Source organism: Moschus berezovskii, chromosome 9 (assembly GCF_049115385.1).
Source record: "Moschus berezovskii isolate FMDL1 chromosome 9, NW_MosBer_1.0, whole genome shotgun sequence".
In the NCBI taxonomy this organism is placed as follows: Eukaryota; Metazoa; Chordata; class Mammalia; order Artiodactyla; family Moschidae; genus Moschus; species Moschus berezovskii.
The window spans coordinates 44,580,898-44,598,836 of NC_142468.1; the positions used below are offsets into that span (position 1 = coordinate 44,580,898).

Here is a 17,939-nt window from a genome sequence, read left to right on the forward strand (position 1 = left end):
GACATGAGTTTGATCAGACTCTGAGAGACAGTGAAGCACAGGAAAGCCTGGCATGCTGCAGTTCATGGGGTCACAAAGAGTTGGACACAATTTAGCAACTGAACAACAACAATGCAGGCTCCATTTTCCTTCCCTTTCTCATTTTTGCCAGTTATTGTGGGTTGAATTCCCTGGGAAGTGCATTTGGAGATGGAATTTAGCATGCAAAATATTAAGGAGTGTCCTTGGCATCAACAGCTGTAGAAGGGAGGGAAAAGAAGAGGGTTGGGCAGAAGAAGTCTGTAATCAATGCAGTGCCAACAACAGTGTCTGCCAACTCCCTTGGAAGCTCTGGAGCTAGAATGGCCCATCAGAGCTGTCCCGAGTTGGGCTGAAATGGGTGGCCAGGACTATATATGTCTGTTCACTAATTATTGGATGTGGGTGGCCTGGGAAAAAAGCATGTTCGGCAACTGATGTGACTCTGCAACTGAGGCACATCCCTAAGGGTTCTACACTCCCAGCAGCTGCACCATTGACTCCTTCATTGAAAGGGCCAGGATCTACTACACTTACTTTTTTTAAATTAAACTAATATTTGAATCATTTGGAGAGTTGCTCTGTTTTTTTTTTTTTTTTTTAAACTACCCCTTAATAATGAAAGGATATGTTTTGGTAAACAAGGTTACAAAAACACTGTCATTCTCCTGGGGGATTCATGAATCCCTTGTTGTTGCTGTTGCGCATCCTAGAGATGCTGGGGTCATTTTAGTGGCTCCCATAATGACTTTTTATCTGCTCACACAAGATCAACCAGTTTTCTTCTGAAAGGTTTGATAGATAAATAACAGGATTTTGTTTGTTTTTTAACTTTTTAGAAAACTCTTTGGTACCTGAAGGAGAGAAATGAAGATATTTATAAAGGAACATTCAACAATAAAATTCGTTGAGTAGGAATGGACTGATTTCCTGTAGGGCATTCTTTATTAACGTTAGACTTTCTTTTAGACAATTGGTACTTAATAGCATTAGTTCTCCACTCAGTATGAAGTATAATGATCTTTTTTTGTTTCTGGCATACTACAGAAAATCAAACTGACCGTGATTCCAACACATTGAAGTAGAATAACAATCAGTACAGATATTTCTGAAATCTTATTTTAGAGTCATTTCATGATCTGCCTATCTTGTAGCACGAATTTTAAAAATGCAGTTTTAGATCATGGCAGAGATACTTACATGAGTCTGTGCCAAGGACACATGGTTCTTAAATGAAAACAATAGAGGCAGTCTTTGGTTGTTTGAGCCTGCACTTATGATTTGCAGCTGTAGCTTTTGGGACAACAGTAGATGAGTCTTAATCCTAATCACTGCTTTATTCTTCTTTACCTCAGGTATTAACTTCTAACATTCATGCTTTTTCCAAAAGTATCATTAATACTTTTTTCTTTTATAGATCAAACCTCATTCATTTTTATTAATTTATATTATAATAGTTAATGGGGCTTGTCTGATGGTTCAGTGGTAAAGAATCTGCCTGCTAATGCAGGAGATGTGGGTTCAATCCCTGGGGCAGGAAGACCCCTGGAGAAGGAAATGGCAACCACTCCATTGGTCTTACCTGAGAAATCCCTTGGACAGAGGAACTGGGCGGGCTACAGTCCATGGGGTCCCAAAAGATTTGGACTTAGTGACTAAACAATAGCAATAATAGGTGAAAACATAGATTGTGTTCACATTAAGAAAAACTTTTAGATTAAAGGTAAATTTACACATAAGAGTAGATTTGAGTGAATTTTTTTTTTGCTTTTCACAGGATTTTATGTAGCGAATTTATAGAGTGTTAATTCCTTCATTAAGTGATTATAGTTATGAAACTATCTCATTTCTGATCTTTAACCCATCAGAATTAAGGATAATTTTGAAAAGTCCATACATTGAAAGGAACTGATTTATAGTATTTCTGTTTTTGGACATCTTATTCAAACAATTTAATGAAAATTAAATGATCTGAAATTTTAAACTAAGCCTTGAGTTCTGTTGCATTAAATATTTGGGCTGGAGGGTTGGGAAAGGTTGGCTTTAACTAAAATAAAAACTGCAGATCTCAATTTTATTTCTGGCGTATAGAATATAATCTGAAAGCTATTTCTAAAAGATGACAACAGAGATGGGTTTTTTAAAAAATGCCTCATGAGGGTAACTGTTTAGCAGTTATTTAAACTGACTTGATTTCATTATCAATCTCTTTAGGACAAATGGCTTGAAGCTGGAAGGTGTAAAGAAATTGTGGGGGAAAGAGGGCTATCTTCCCAAGAAGGAAAGCAAAACTGGTGATGAAACGGAAGCTCTGCCAGTTCCTCAGGAGAGTATAATAATGGAGAATGGAGATCAAACTGTAACAAAAAAGGATCAGTCTCAAGTCCTTACCCAATCTAAAGAAGAGAAAGAAAAGCAGCTGCTGGCATCATCATTGTTTGTTGGGCTAGGATCAGAAAGTACAATCAATTTGGTAAGTAGTCAGTTATATTCCTCTGAGAATCTTATGTCCCCTGTTTTGAACAAAAAAACTGGCTCTACAAAAGCTTATGACTGTTAATCTATACACATTGTGGGAATGGCTCCTGCAGCTCCAGAGCCATCAGTGACATACCTTTTATATTCCTGAAGGAGAAAATCTTACTGGCTCAGCTTCAGTCAGGTGTTCTCTTTAGTCAGTGCAAGGTTCAAAGTCCAGGTTAAGTTGCAAATATGACCATGTGTATTATCACCCCCATGGGTGGAAAGGAGAGGCCTCAATGGAAAGGGGACTTGATGGAAATTAAAAATAGTAATAGTTCAACAATATTGATGTGTCTGTGGAGAGTCGGACATGACTGAGTGACTGAACTGAACTGAACTGATGGAAAAAGTACTTCTTAAAATGGTTATTTTTAATAGTGAAAAATATGAATCAATTTAGATGTCTTAAGAGAATGGGTACATAAATTATATTAGCACTGAATATGACTGTCATTAAAAATGATAAATACTGCATTGTAAAATTAAAAAATACTTAAATATATCAAGCAAAAAAACCCCAGAATATTAATTTTTTATATTGCTTGTAACTGTTAAGATAAAAGTGTATTGAGGTTGAAAGGAATTATACAAAAGTGATAATTATATTCAGAAATTTTGATTATGATGAATTACAAAACTTTTTATGCTGATTTATTATTCCCTTAGTAAGAGAATAAACTGTGGAGTGAAGGACAGGTGCTATTTTTGAGTGTCTGTGTATTCCATATGTTATTTTCCATTTGGTGAGCAGATGATCCCACCTAGTGCAAAATTATGATTAGAGCTATATTTTCTTCAGTTTTATATCACAGTTTTTTTCATCTTTCATCTACCTTGGTGGGATTTTCCCTCCATCTCTGTCAACACTAGTCAAGTCTCTTGGCTACATTCTTTGCCTGTACCTCTTTCTTCTCGAGAGCTTATTTTTGTTAGACTTGATAATTAGAAAAAGTGAATTGAATTCATCCTAAAAGTATTAATAAGTCATTAATGTATCTTAATGTTGTCTCTGAAACTCCAATACTTTGGCCACCTCATGCAAAGAGTTGACTCACTGGAAAAGACTCTGATGTTGGGAAAGATTGGGGGCGGGAGGAGAAGGGGATGACAGAGAGTGAGATGGCTGGATGGCATCACCGACTCGATGGACATGAGTTTGAGTGAACTCTGGGAGTTGGTGATTGACAGGGAGGCCTGGTGTGCTGTGATTCATGGGGTCGCAAAGAGTCGGACATGACTGAGCAACTGAACTGAATGTTGTCTCAGCATGTGTAGTTCAGCAGCAGAGTGACTGATCTTGAGTCCGTGAGCTGTTCGAACAGGCTGTGGTGAAGTTTCCATTGAATGATCTGTCACTAATAGGGCAAGTTCTCAGTGATCAGAGTGCATCAGGGTCAGGGTGCTCCAAGCCTTATGAAGTCCTGATTGGTGAGCCTTTTTCCTGGTGTTGAAGGATTTCTTCCTTCTCAACAAAGTACATAGCTTTCAGAGTATGTCTCAGGAGAACATTCAGGGTGATAAATTAGTTAGACTTTTCTTTTTATTTGGTGGGGTTGAAATAAGAAATATAAGTAGGATGTTTTTCTATTTAAGTTAGGTTAAATCCTTTCTGCATTACCCCTCACACTTTTCTTTTTTCTTCAGCTGTCACTAGATTAGTTGGAAAAACAGAGTGTAAAAAGAGTGTATTTCCCTGTTTTGGGGGGCCCTGAATTATGTGAGGAACTATGTTATAACTCAGATGGCATCATGCAGAAAGGAGAGGAAGCAAATAATTACGTAAAATTATTTTTTAATAATACATGTAATAATATTGTTCAGTTGCTCAGTTTTGTCTGACTCTTTGCAACCCCATGGACTGTAGCATTCTAGGCCTCCCTGTCCCTCACCATATCCCAAAGTTTGCCCAAATTTATGTCCATTGCATTGGTGATGCAGTCTAGTCATCTCCTTGTGAGGCAAGAGGGTGCTTGAGCCATCACTCTTCTTGCATGAATTAGCAGCTATTTCCTTGGGAGGCTTAGCTCAAGAATAGTGAATTTGCTGTTCCCATCCCCTAAGTCTGTAACATACTTCACTAGTCACTTTTAGAATTCTTTCCTTCTGTGAGTTCTAGTTAGCCAGTGCTAGTTGATTATTAAGGTAAAGTCAGTTTTTCTTCCCTGTTTATTGACTCACAGGTCATAAAAATAGGACTATTACAGATTACTGTACCAAAGTTTGAGCCATCCCTATGGGTATTTATTTCTACAGGACACTCTGGAAACAAAAAATTGCTAATTTTCTTACTGTTTTTAATTTGTGCAATTCTGTACTCTAACATTCTGAAGCCTAATAAGATTTAGAATTGTTCATTGTTGACTTTTTGACCTTATTTCTTTTTCTGATTTTATGTGTTTTTGATGAGAAGTAAATTTAGCTTAATAGTTCAGAGTTATGTAGCTGTCAGAATTTTAGGGCTTAACATTTTATCCATCTCTAATAGGTAGAACCTTAGCTAGTTACTACATTGCTCATTTGAAATTATTAAAAAAAGTTTGACTCATAACGTTGTAGAATGATTTCTTTTTATATTATCATGTTTTATCTTTGCAGCTTGGAAAAGCAGATACCATTTCTCACAAGTTTAGAAGGAAATCAAAAATCAAAGAAACCAAAAGTGAGGAAACAACCACTCATCAAAATATAATCCGTTCTTCCTTTAGTTCTTCATCAAATGTGACTTATGAAGAAGATTATTGTTTGGATAATTTGCAGGATAGAGGAGACAAAGAATTAAAGAAATTTTCTCTCAGTTCAGAACTTTTGAATTCTGAGTCACTGACAGAACTGCCCTTAGTTGAGAAAATCTCAAATTGCAGGCTGTCTACACCCTCTTTGTTTGCTGATAACAACATGGAAGTTTTTCACCCTCCTGAAGCCACTCCAGCCTCAGTTGCTAATGAAATCTCTTTAGCTTCTTCTTTGTTGGAAGAAACTACTGAACACATACATTCAGATCTTATGGAGGTCTGTAATAATGAAGCCATATCTGTGTCTTCTTACAAAATTTGGAAAGATGATTGTTTGTTGGTGGTCTGGTCAGTTTTTAATAAGAGTGGTTTGGAACTGAAAAGTGCTGACTTAGAAATTGCTCCTGCAGAAAATTTCAAGGTAAGACAATGAATGGTTTGTTATTTCTGCCTTAAATGGACAGTGCTTCCTTAGTGTTTCTGCTGTTGACTCTTCTGATGGCTTATAAATTTCTCCCACATCCTTTTTTCTTCTTTAGCAAAAACAGTGAAAAGTGTGACAGATTTATTAAATTATTTTCAGTGGGACAAATAATTCAAAAGAGACAAGGGAACATAAATAAAGATTGTATTGGAGAAGACTGAGAAAACTAATTCAATTTCTTCTATGAGCTAGAATGCATTGAGTGGGATATTACCCAGGCCTGACCTGGCAGAAATTCCTAACTGTAGATATGTGCATTGTGCTGCCATGCTGTGTTAAGTCGCTTCAGTTATGTCTGACTCTTTGCGACCCTATGGACTGTTGCCTGCCCGACTCTCCTGTCCATGGGATTCTCCAGGCAAGAATACTGGAACGGTTGCCATGCCCTCCTCCAGGGCATCTTCCTGACCTAGAGATCAAACCCACGTCTCCTGCGGCTCCCTCATTGTAGGCAGTTTCTTTACTGCTGAGCCACCAGGGAAGCCCATAGATATGCATTCAGTTCAGTTCAGTTCAGTTCAGTCACTCAGTCGTGTCCGACTCTTTGCGACCCCATGAATCACAGCACGCCAGGCCTCCCTGTCCATCACCAACTCCCAGAGTTCACTCAAACTCATGTCCATCGAGTCGGTGATGCCATCCAGCCATCTCATTCTCTGTTGTCCCCTTCTCCTCCCGCCCCCAATCCTTCCCAGCATCAGAGTCTTTTCCAGTGAGTCAGCTCGTCGCATGAGGTGGCCAAAGTATTGGAGTTTCAGCTTTAGCATCAGTCCTTCCAGTGAACACCCAGGATTGATCTCCTTTAGAATGGACTGGTTGGATCTCCTTGCAGTCCAAGGGACTTTCAAGAGTCTTCTCCAGCACCACAGTTCAAAAGCATCCATTCTTCAGCGATCAGCTTTCTTCACAGTCCAACTCTCACATCCATACATGAGCATGGGAAAAACCATAGCCTTGACTAGACGGACCTTTGTTGGCAAAGTAATGCATTAGAATCACCTAATTCTAAAAACCTAAAAACACAAACCAAAACCCAGTTCAGTTGTCTGAGCTTTACCACCAGAACTTGATTTGAGTAAGGGTGGAGAATGAGAGGGAGAGATACCTTTTTTTTCCTTTCAACTCTTCCAGCTTTAAAAACCTGCTACTAGTTAGTATTGAGACCACATGACTGTTTTTTTATTTTGGTTGTTGTTAAACCACACAGACGTTTTCATTGTAATGCTGTTGGTTACATAATTCTGACCTGTGTATTATTATTTCTTAATTATCTGTGCTAGTGAATTTTTCTCAAGTGAAGTTGTCAGTTATCCTTGTGTTGTGGCTTGTTATTAATATCTCACTATAGTATGCTTTTGTACCATTTCAGTTAAATAGAAAATTGGTATTCATGTGAAAGTCTGTATTGATACCTTCTTCGGTACTTACTTTACTTTTATTTACAGATCACTGAGCAACCTGGATGCTGTTTGCCCGTAACAGAAGCAGAAAGCACCAAAAATTTTCAATACAGTGTGCAGATGGAAAAACCTTTTACAGAAGGAAATCTGTCTGGTTTTATAACTTATCAAGTGATGGATACTCACTCTGTTCAGCTTGAATTTTCAGTAAACTTATCACTGTTAGATTTCATTAGGTAAATATTTTTTGGAATATTAATTCAAGTTGTTCATTCAGCAAGTATTTACTAGGCTCCTCTCTGGATAGAGCACTGTACTACATGCTACGGAGTATAACAACTCAAAACTAGACATAATCCTGCCTTTAGGGAGGAGAGGGTTCATTCTAGGAAGAGACATTGAACAGTCATACAAATACATGTATAACTGAATTGTGTTATGATGGTGTGATGGATGATTATAGTGTGGGGGACCCTGTATAGGTTGGGGTTGGCCAACCTATGGAAAACTTCTGAAAGAAACTGACGTTAATGTTTCAGTTCAGTTCAGTCGCTCAGTCGTGTCGGACTCTTTGTGACCACATGGACTGCAGCACACCACGCCTCCCTATCCATCACCAACTCCTGGAGTTTACTCAAACTCATGTCCATTGAGTTGGTTATACCATCCAACCATCTCATCCTCTGTTGTCCCTTTACTCGCCTTCAATCTTTCCCAACATCACAGTCTTTTCAAATGAGTCAGTTCTTCGCATCAGGTGGCCAAAGTATTGGAGTTTCAGCTTCAGCATCAGTCCTTCCAATGAATATTCAGGATTGATTTCCTTTAGGATGGACTGGTTGGATCTCCTTGCAGTCCACGGGACTCTCAAGAGTCTTCTCCCAACACCACAGTTCAAAAGCATTAATTCTTCAGCACTCAGCTTTCTTATAGTCCAACTCTCACATCCATGCATGACTACTGGAAAAACCGTAGCTTAGACTAGATGGACGTTTGTTGACAAAGTAATGTCTCTGCTTTTTAATATGCTGTCTAGGTTGGTCATAACTTTCCTTCCAAGGAGTATGTGTCTTTTAATTTCATGGCTGCAGTCACCATCTTCAGTGATTTTGGAGACCCCAAAAGTAAAGTCAGCCACTGTGTCCACTGTTTCCCCATCTATTTGCCATGAAGTGATGGGACCGGATGCCATGATCTTAGTTTTCTGAGTATGGAGCTTTAACCCAACTTTTTCACTCTCCTCTTTCACTTTCATCAAGAGGCTCTTTAGTTCTTCTTCACTTTCTGCCATAAGGGTGGTGTCATCTGCATATCTGAGGTTATTGTATTTCTCCTGGCAATCTTCATTTCAGTTTGTGCTTCATCCAGCCCAGCATTTCTCATGATGTATTCTGCATATAGTTAAATAAGCTGGGTGACAGTATCTTCTGTTTCTGTTAGGTGCATGCCATTTCTGTCCTTTATTGTATCCATCTTTGCATGAAGTGTTCCCTTGGTATCTCTAATCATCTTGAAGAGATCTCTAGTCTTTCCCATTCTGTTATTTTCCTCTATTTCTTTGCACTGATCACTAAGGAAGGCTCTCTTCTCTCTCCTTGCTATTCTTTGGAACTCTACATTCAAATGGGTATATCTTTCCTTCTCTCCTTTGCTTTTTGCTTCTCTTCTTTTCACAGCTATTTGTAAGGCCTCCTCAGACAGTCACTTTGCCTTTTTTTGCATTTCTTTTTCTTGGGGATGGTCTTGATCCCTGTCTCCTGTACAGTGTCATGAACCTCCATCCATAGTTCATCAGGCACTCTGTCTGTCAGATCTAGTCCCTTAAATCTATTTGTCACTTCCACTGTATAATCATAAGGGATTTGATTTAGGTCATACCTGAATGATCTAGTGGTTTTCCCCACTTTGTTCAGTTTCAGTCTGAATTTGGCAATAAGGAGTTCATGATCTGAGCCACAGTCAGCTCCCAGTCTTGTTTTTGCTGACTGTATAGAGCTTCTCCATCTTTAGCTGCAAAGAATATGATCAGTCTGATTTTGGTGTTGGCCATCTGGTGATGTCCATGTGTAGAGTCTTCTCTTGTGTTGTTGGAAGAAGGTGTTTGCTATGACCAGTAAAGTTATTAAGCTTTTATTAGACATACAGTATTTAGTTATTATACTAGCGTTGTGCAGTGCTACCCACATAATTGAAAACAACCTTTTAACCCTTCTGCTCTCATTAGTATTATGAATATATTGTACCGTGTTCAAACTTTTTTTTTAAATGAAGCATGCCTGAGGCAAGAATGTAGAATACCAATGAATATCTGTAAAAAAATTTTTTAACTTTCACATATCCATCTATAATTTTTGCCCATTCTTCAAAGTCTTTTAGTAAGAATATATTTATCAGTCTGTCAAAGAGTGTGTATTTATACCTGTGGTGCTGAAAAAGTAAAATCCAGCCTTCAAAAAACTTGCATTCTGTGACTATGAAGGTTATGTCCCATGGTGAACATTAGTAACCTGAGGAAACACAGCATATGTGCCACAAACAATTCTGTTCTTATGAGTAAAATCCTCTGTATCTTAAATTTTTTTTCTAATTATAAAATCAGTACTTACTTATTATAAGAATTTAAATGTTATAGAAAAATATAATTAGAATATAAAAATTTCCCATTCCTCCCAGAGATATCCCAGTGTTAACTATTTGACCTTTAGCTGCCTGAACCATTTAAAAACTATTAAAGTTCTTTCTCTTGGTCCAGTTTGCTTAAGGTACTTGATCTTTCTATTCATACTTTTGTACATCACTTTGATAGAGTATCTCGTCCCCAAATCTAAAGTGTGCTCAGTTGCTTCAGTCATATTTGACTCTTTATGACCCCATGGTCTGAAGCACGCCAGACTCCTCTGTCCATGGAATTCTCCATGCCAGAATACTGGAGCAGGTTGCCGTGCTCTCCTCCAGGGGATCTTCCCAACCCAGGAATCAAGCCCATATCTCTGGCGTTGCAGGCAGGTTCTTTACCCACTGAGCAACCTGGGAAGCCCCAATCTAAAGTATACATGAAAGAAAAGTTTTATATTTGAATGATTCATGAAATTATTTGGTGAAATTTTACTGTAATGACTAATGCGCAGAAAAAGGGAACTGGGTGATTTATTGAAAAGACATTTGTTCTGTAATAACATCTGTTTTCAGCATTGTCTTCAAGTTAGAGGATGATGGTAAGCATTACGATCGTATCTGGTTTAAAAAACACAGATTTCGTAGGATTTAGATTTGTAATGATTTTTTTTTTTTATTTTCATGAATCAGTTGAAAAGTGTGTAAAGTCATTTCATTCTTATGGACATAAATCTAATTTTCACAATTATTTTCAGGCCATTAAAAATCTCTACCGAAGACTTTGGTAAACTCTGGTTATCCTTTGCAAATGATGTGAAACAAAATGTAAAGATGTCAGAATCTCAAGCTGCTCTGCATTCTACCTTAAAGGCCCTGCAACAAGAACTAAGACTTCATGTTGTTGACATTATAGGTTTGTAGAGTTTTTGAGGAGGCAGTCTTGGGTTTATGGGGCCTTTCTTATAATCAGAAGACAAACTCTTAAAAGTATCTGATTTCTTAGGGATGTCTATCCTGTTATGAGCATCTTTTTGATAAGTGTGTTGTGCAGACTTTATTAAAGAATTTTTTTGTGTGGTGAAGTATACATAACAAAATTTTACCGTTTTGATCATTTTTAAGTGTGTTGGTGAGTGGCATTAAATATATTTCATTTTGTTGTGCAGCCATTGCCACTGTCATTTTCAGAACCTTTTCCTCTTTCTTAACTGAAACTGTACCCATTAAGCACTAACTTCCCATTGCCTCTCTTCTGCAGCCCTTGGCAGCCACCATCCTATTTTCTGTCTGTGAATTTGACTACTCTAGGTACCTCATCTAAGTAGACTCATACAGTATTTGTCCTTTTGTGACTGGTTTATTTCACTTTTAATGTCTTCAAGGTTCATCCATGATATGTGTCAAAATTTCTTTCCTTTTTAAGCCTAAATGTAGTCACATTGTATGAATATACCATATTTTCTTTGTCAGTTAATCTTTTGATGGACATTTGGTTTGCTTCCACCTTTTGGCTGTTCTGAATAATGCTGCTTTGAACATGGATATACAAATAATCTGTGTTGAGCCCTGCTTTCAGTTCTTCAGTTGTATACCCCAAAGTAGAATTTTGATAATTGCTGTTTTAACGGGTATGAAGTAGTGTGTCATTTTAGTTTTGATTTGCATTTCCTTAATGATCAGTGATGTTGAGTATCTTTTCACGTGCTTATTGGATATTTGTATATCTTCTTTGTAGAACTGTCTGTTGAAGTCTTTTTGTATTAAAGAATTTCTGATTTTGTTTTTTTGTAGGTAATGAAGGGCTCTTGGCCTGTCAACTGCTCCCATCCATCCCCTGCTTGCTGCATTTCCGAGTTCATGGTGACGTGTTAGCCCTGTGGTTCAGATCCTCATGTTCTACTCTTCCTGACTATTTACTTTATCAGTGTCAAAAAGTGATGGAGGGATCCTAGCAAAAGCTCTGCTTATATTTTACTCCATCAAAATAAATGGTTTACATAGATAAACTTATTTACCAAAGTAAAGAGGATTAATGGTACTTCTAATGAAAATGGGGATTATTACAGGTTGTGGTTTTATGTGTTTTCTTTATGGTTCATGATTAAGAAAGATCCCCAAGAAACTGTACCCCTAACCTTTTACTCAGGATTGTACAGTAGGTTTGGGTCCTAAAAAAGTGGCCTAAGCTAATGTTATAAACTGCTAATGATTTATATATATCAATTAGTGTAGAGGGTCTGAAAATAATTTATTTTGTTATAAATAATTTTATAGCAGATTTACTTTAGTGCTAAAGCTGATTTATAGTAAAGCCAGGTCTCAGTTCTCTGCGTTAATGGAGGGGAGACATGGACTTAATAATCCCAAATCAAATTCATATTTGGCTTTGGAATGCAGCATATGCTTTTTGGTCAGCAAGTCATTACTTTCAATAATGTTTGCTTAGATCAGTATTGAGCTAAGTTGGCACAGCACACACTAATACTTCAGGAGACCCATGAGCACGTTGGATTTTGGGGGATCCAATCTATGGTAGAGTTTTTATTATAACTTGATACACATAATTGCAAACAGTTTGGCTACAAAATTTGTTTTCCACTTGCATTAATTTTTAAAATTCAAAATGAATCACTGTATTCTTGTTTTAAAAACTCAGAACTATTTGCATAATATTATCATTTAGAAACAAAACCTGTAAGAGCACACAGTACTAAAGTAAACAGGTATAAAAGGACTTTTCAGTTATGGCAAATATCTTAGTTACCACTTAGATTTTTTTGGCACATTAAAATTTGTGAATAGAGTACAAATGGCCAAACCATCTTTCCTGGCCTTTGAATCCACGAGTAGTCAATGGATGCAACGAGAAGAGTGAGAGTCTAAGTTTACCATACAGATTCTTCAGTAAAATACATGATTTTCATGTTACAGTTGTGCCTATATGACCTCTGTCAGAACTATTATCAGTAAAAGAGGTTAAGCCTAATGTGAATGATAGACCAGAATCTTAAGATTATACATTTATGTTAAAAACAGAGTATTTTATAAAACCTTATGGTGCTGTGGAAAATATTTATTATTTCACTTTTTCTGATACTTCATGGTAGAAACTATTCAGGTAATATAGTTTTAAGTCATTGTTGTTAATACTCTGGTTAATTGGTACTGTTTATCACCCGGGTGTGGAATTGTGGTTTTAGGTTGTCTCATTAGTCATAACTGATAGGGAATTCCCCAAAGCTGATAGCCTTCACTAGTTATTTGTGTTTAGCATATCTCTCCCTAAATACAAAAGCCACATTAAGAAATTAATTTTTAAGTTACTTATTAAAAAAAATACCTTGTTAACTTCATGCTTCTAAAAAGCATGCAGTAAAACCTTGCTACAAGAGCAATGAGAAGTGGTTAGAATTTCCTGAGTAGGTTTTTCCTTTTGAATAGAATATCAGATTCATCCTCAAGCTCCCAGCAGTGTCATGATGACAGGAATATGAGTGTTGGGAGAAGGTGGACACTGTTGGCTTTCTCTTTATTGCTGCCTCTGTCAGCAGCACCCTCCCACCCCACCTAGTTCTGCTGATACTCTGACAAAGTGCCCTCTCACTTTGCGAAGGAATGTAGAGTGTGGCAAAAGAGGTGCTTCATAGTTTGGTGTCCCTGCTTCCATTTGTTTGTGTGGTCACCATGGCTGGGTGGAGTGTGGAGCAGTGGATGTAAGGTTCCCAGCAAGCAGGTGGACAGCTAGCTGGGAGAGATTACAGTGAACTGTTGTGCTGCTTTGTTACAGGGTGTTCATGGGTGGCATCAGCAGTTGTCATGAGAGACACGCTTGGCCTACAGTGCTAATGGTAGGAAATGTGTAATGGTAGGTTAGGGCTGGGAGTATGATTTTGGGTCTGTCAGAGGGAACATGGTGTCACTTTTGTTCTTTCTGAACCCACTGCATAAAGTCGGATAAACGATTTCTGCCGAATGTTTAATAGAATGTTTACATTTTTATATTTTTATGGTTTTTAAAAACAATAATAGGAAGGAGTAGATTTTAAAGAACTTCAGAGCAGTATATATTCTGCCTAAACTGATGAATGTTGTAAGTTCTAGATCAGGCATCACCAGCCTTTTCTGCATTGTAGGAGATGTGATGATGAAGTAGGAATAACGAATTTTTTTGTGGGCAAGATTGTCTCTTTATCTTACAATTCAGTCAAGTAAAGGGGCGACATCTGGAGTGAGAGCTCTTGTGGAGGGCAGATGCAGCTGGTGAGTTCTCTGCTGGCCATCTTTGCTGAGAACACAGGTGGCAATGAGTGTGAATCTGGGGAGAATAAAGGGAAGACAGGAAAGCCTTAAGAGACAATGGAGGAAGAAGGGGCAGTCTTCCACCAGAGGAGTAGATTAGTTGCAGGGGAGTGTGGGCCCTGCGTATGGGTCCGTCTGAAAAAAACTGCAGATGGAAGCTGAACAGTTACCAAGTGCTAATGTGCCAAGCATGCCAAGCACAGCATGTGCTCTGCAGAGGAGCAGTATTTTAAAAAAATATTCTATAACCTACGGAAACAATTTTGGTTAAAATGCAGTGTTTTATTTTTTCCTTTATTTTAGTTTATGTCATTTGTGTTTTAAAATATCAAGCAATTTTTTTTTTTTTATGGATTAATGTGGTCTTTGTCTCATGTTTGTGAGCCACTGAAAGTGCACTGAACCTATTCACATGTCTTTTAAGGTGTTGTTTTCATTTGTTTTAAAATTTTCGGAGGGAAAAATGCAAGGGAATAACAGCTTACCAGGCATTAGTTGCCTTATTTTGGAGTTGAATTCTGTAATTTGAAAAATTTCAGTTAAACATGTAATAAATGCAAAGTGATCTATTTTGTTGTTCTTTGGTCTATATATTCTTTATCATCTAAAAGTAATACTATTCAGTAATTTGATAGGCATTAGCTAAAAAGAGCAGAAGCAATTGGAATGGGATGAAAAGAGTGATTTACTTTTTATATCCCCAAAACATGTCATATAATTGGTTAAAAGTAAAGACACTGCTTTTTCTGTATGATGTTCAGAGAAAACTTTATGGGCTTCTGACAGGTTAGAGCATGGATTGATCCTCAGGAACTTGTCCATATCCCCTGCTTTCATCCTAGCCTGAATCGAGCATTCAGAGCAGTATTTCTATATCGCCTCTCCTCAAGATGCAAGAAACACGTTAAGTCAGGTGGTGACTTCTTATCTAAAGACTCTGAGTCTCCTGGCCATCTCTGCATTGCGTATCCCAAGACACAAAGAAGTGATATTTAAATCTCACTTACAGATGCCTCTTGTTGGCTATAATGCATAGCAGGAAAAATGTTCTGGGGCTTGAAACTGATATTTGGGACACAGAAGGTAAAGGAGGTTTAAATGCCTCACACCCATTGCAATAATTAAAAAGAAGGATGGCCTGCAGCTGAATGGGCCAGGGGTATGACTATATGAAATTTACTTGTTATGTGTGTGCATAATAAGAGACTGTGAGCTTTTTAGAGCTAGGAACCAGGTGTATATTTTTATATTCCTTTTGCCTGGTACCTAACAGTGTATTGAATGAATGACTAAAAAGACCTGTTCCCTAAAAATAAGTAATCTGAAGTGAAAGTGAAAGCCGCTCAGTTGTGTCCAATCCCATGGACTATACAGTCCATGGAATTCTCCAGGCCAGAACACTGGAGTGGGTAGCCTTTCCCTTCTCCAGGGGATCTTCTGAACCCAGAGATCAAACCCAGGTCTCTGCATTGCAGGGGAATTCTTTACCAGTTGAGCCACAAGGGAAGCCCAAGAATACTGGAGTGGGTAGCCTATCCCTTCTCCAGGGTGTCTTTCTGACCCAGGAATCGAGCTGGGGTCTCCTGCATTGCAGGTGGATTCTTTTCAACTGAGCTATCTGAGACCAGGTAATATACAGGGATTGATTTTAGTAGTCCTGTGGCTGTCCCAGAAATAAAGAAAAGGGAACTTATTTGGCTTATAGATAGAAGTCAGCAGAAAAGGGTTCCAGTGGAAATAACTTGTGCCAGTTTGTACCAGGTAGGAGAGGAGAAATATGACCGCTAGAAGAGACCCTTAACAACAACCTAAGTCCCATGAGAATGTGCCATGTCATTTAAGAGATCTCTCTGTGAAGGAAATGTGATTACAGATAGAAATTATGACTTGGAGAATGGGAACTTTTCTATAATATGTCAGATGTTCATGAGTTCTTCCTGGTCTAGAAGAACTTTTTCTAGGATGGAAAATGGTAGACATTTGGTCAGTGAAATTAAATATGGGGAGGTAATGAATATAAGACAGATTTAGCAGCTAAATTAGTATCACCTATTTCTTTAGAAAAGTGAGAAAGAACTATGGTAAGGGGAGAGTTTATTGGGAGAGTTTATATAGTATAATATCAACTATATTGATATTAAAAAGGTCAATAGCATCAGGAAAGTTGGGAAAGAACAGGCCCCCTGGGATAGAGCACAAGAAAAGGAAATGTTCATTTGCATCACTCGGGAAATGTTGTGGTAGGTACATGGATCCAAGATAAGAGGATACCCCCAAAAATGAGTCCCAGAGAACCATGAGCACTTAAAGATTGTGGCCTGGATGCAGAGAGGATGGGCCTGTGTGTGGGGAAAGTCAAAGCAAGTTTACTGGAACATCTATAACGCTGGAAAGCTAGTAGGTCCTCATAACTGATTGTGGCTAGATTGTGGGCTTTTCTCCAAGAGAAGGACTCAATTTTCTTTAGTTATTTTAAACTATTTTCCTAAGTGGATGAGTACTTTTCCTTTCTTTAAGTTGCCTTTGTGACTAAAACCTCAGGAAGTTTTTTCCCTGATGGAGTCTGACAGGACTTAGGCCAAATGGGTAGAGACTAGAGCCTAGAGATTATTCATGCTTCCATAAGAGAAAAGTAATTAGAAGTTTAATTGCACATCTCCACACTTTTAAGTGTGTGCATACTTAGTGGCTGACTCTGCCCTTTATCAGTTCAGTTCAGTCGCTTAGTTGTGTCCAACTCTTTGTGGCCCCATGAATCACAGCATGCCAGGCCTCCCTGTCTATCACCAACTCCCGGAGTTCACTCAAACTCATGTCCATCGAGTCGGTGATGCCATCCAGCCATCTCATTCTCTGTCGTCCCCGTCTCCTCCTGCCCCCAATCACTCCCAGCATCAGAGTCTTTTCCAGTGAGTCAACTCTTCACATGAGGTGGCCAAAGTATTGGAGTTTCAGCTTTAACATCAGTCCTTCCAGTGAACACCCAGGATTGATCTCCTTTAGAATGGACTGATTGGATCTCCTTGCAGTCCAAGGGACTCTCAAGAGTCTTCTCCAGCACCACAGTTCAAAAACATCAATTCTTCGGTGATCAGCTTTCTTCACAGTCCAACTCTCACATCCATACATGAGCATGGGAAAAACCATAGCCTTGACTAGACGGACCTTTGTTGGCAAAATAATGTCTCTGCTTTTTAATATGCTATCCAGGTTGGTCATAACTTTCCTTCCAAGGAGTAAGCGTCTTTTAATTTCATGGCTGCAGTCAGCATCTGCAGTGATTTTGGAGCCCAGAAAAATAAAGTCTGACACAGTTTCCACTGTTTCCCCATCTATTTCCCATGGAGTGATAGGACCAGATGCCATGATCTTTATTTTCTGAATGTTGAGCTTCAAGCCAACCTTTTCACTCTCCTCTTTCACTTTCATCAAGAGGCTTTTTAGTTCCTCTTCACTTTCTGCCATAAGGGTGGTGGCATCTGCATATCTGAGGTTATTGATATTTCTCCCAGCAATCTTGATTCCAGCTTGTACTTCTTCCAGCCCAGCGTTCTGCCCTTTATATTATATGACAAATAGGAACAGAGGCAAGGCATATATATTCTTAGGGAGAGGCATTTAGTCTGATTTGCTACAAGGCATTTAGTCTGATTTGAACAAGGGTTCATGGATATCAATGTGTAAGAATTTAGTTTTTTCATCTTAGTTGATGGTTAGTGGGGTTAAGTAGAAGAGTTTTGAGCCTTTAAGAGAAAGGTGAAATTATTTGAACCCGAATATTGGACCAGTCTTCACCTCCAGAAGCAACAGGAGTGTCTTTAATTATTTATATGGAGCCTTTTTGAACACACTTGAGTTAATGCTAAT

The 17,939-nt window shown here is 38.2% G+C and overlaps 1 protein-coding gene across 1 annotated transcript in view; it reads left to right on the top strand.

The window, feature by feature from the left end:
- The window catches only part of AP4E1 (adaptor related protein complex 4 subunit epsilon 1), a 70,947-nt gene extending 53,973 nt beyond the window's left edge, over positions 1 to 16,974 (top strand). The window contains exons 17-21 of the mRNA XM_055435930.2: positions 2,233 to 2,491; positions 5,137 to 5,694; positions 7,203 to 7,393; positions 10,529 to 10,686; positions 11,565 to 16,974. Coding sequence (XP_055291905.1) covers positions 2,233 to 2,491; positions 5,137 to 5,694; positions 7,203 to 7,393; positions 10,529 to 10,686; positions 11,565 to 11,725 — 1,327 coding nt within the window. The 3' untranslated portion in view covers positions 11,726 to 16,974. The remainder of the gene's footprint in view (positions 1 to 2,232; positions 2,492 to 5,136; positions 5,695 to 7,202; positions 7,394 to 10,528; positions 10,687 to 11,564) is intronic.
- The last annotated feature ends 965 nt before the right edge of the window (positions 16,975 to 17,939 follow it).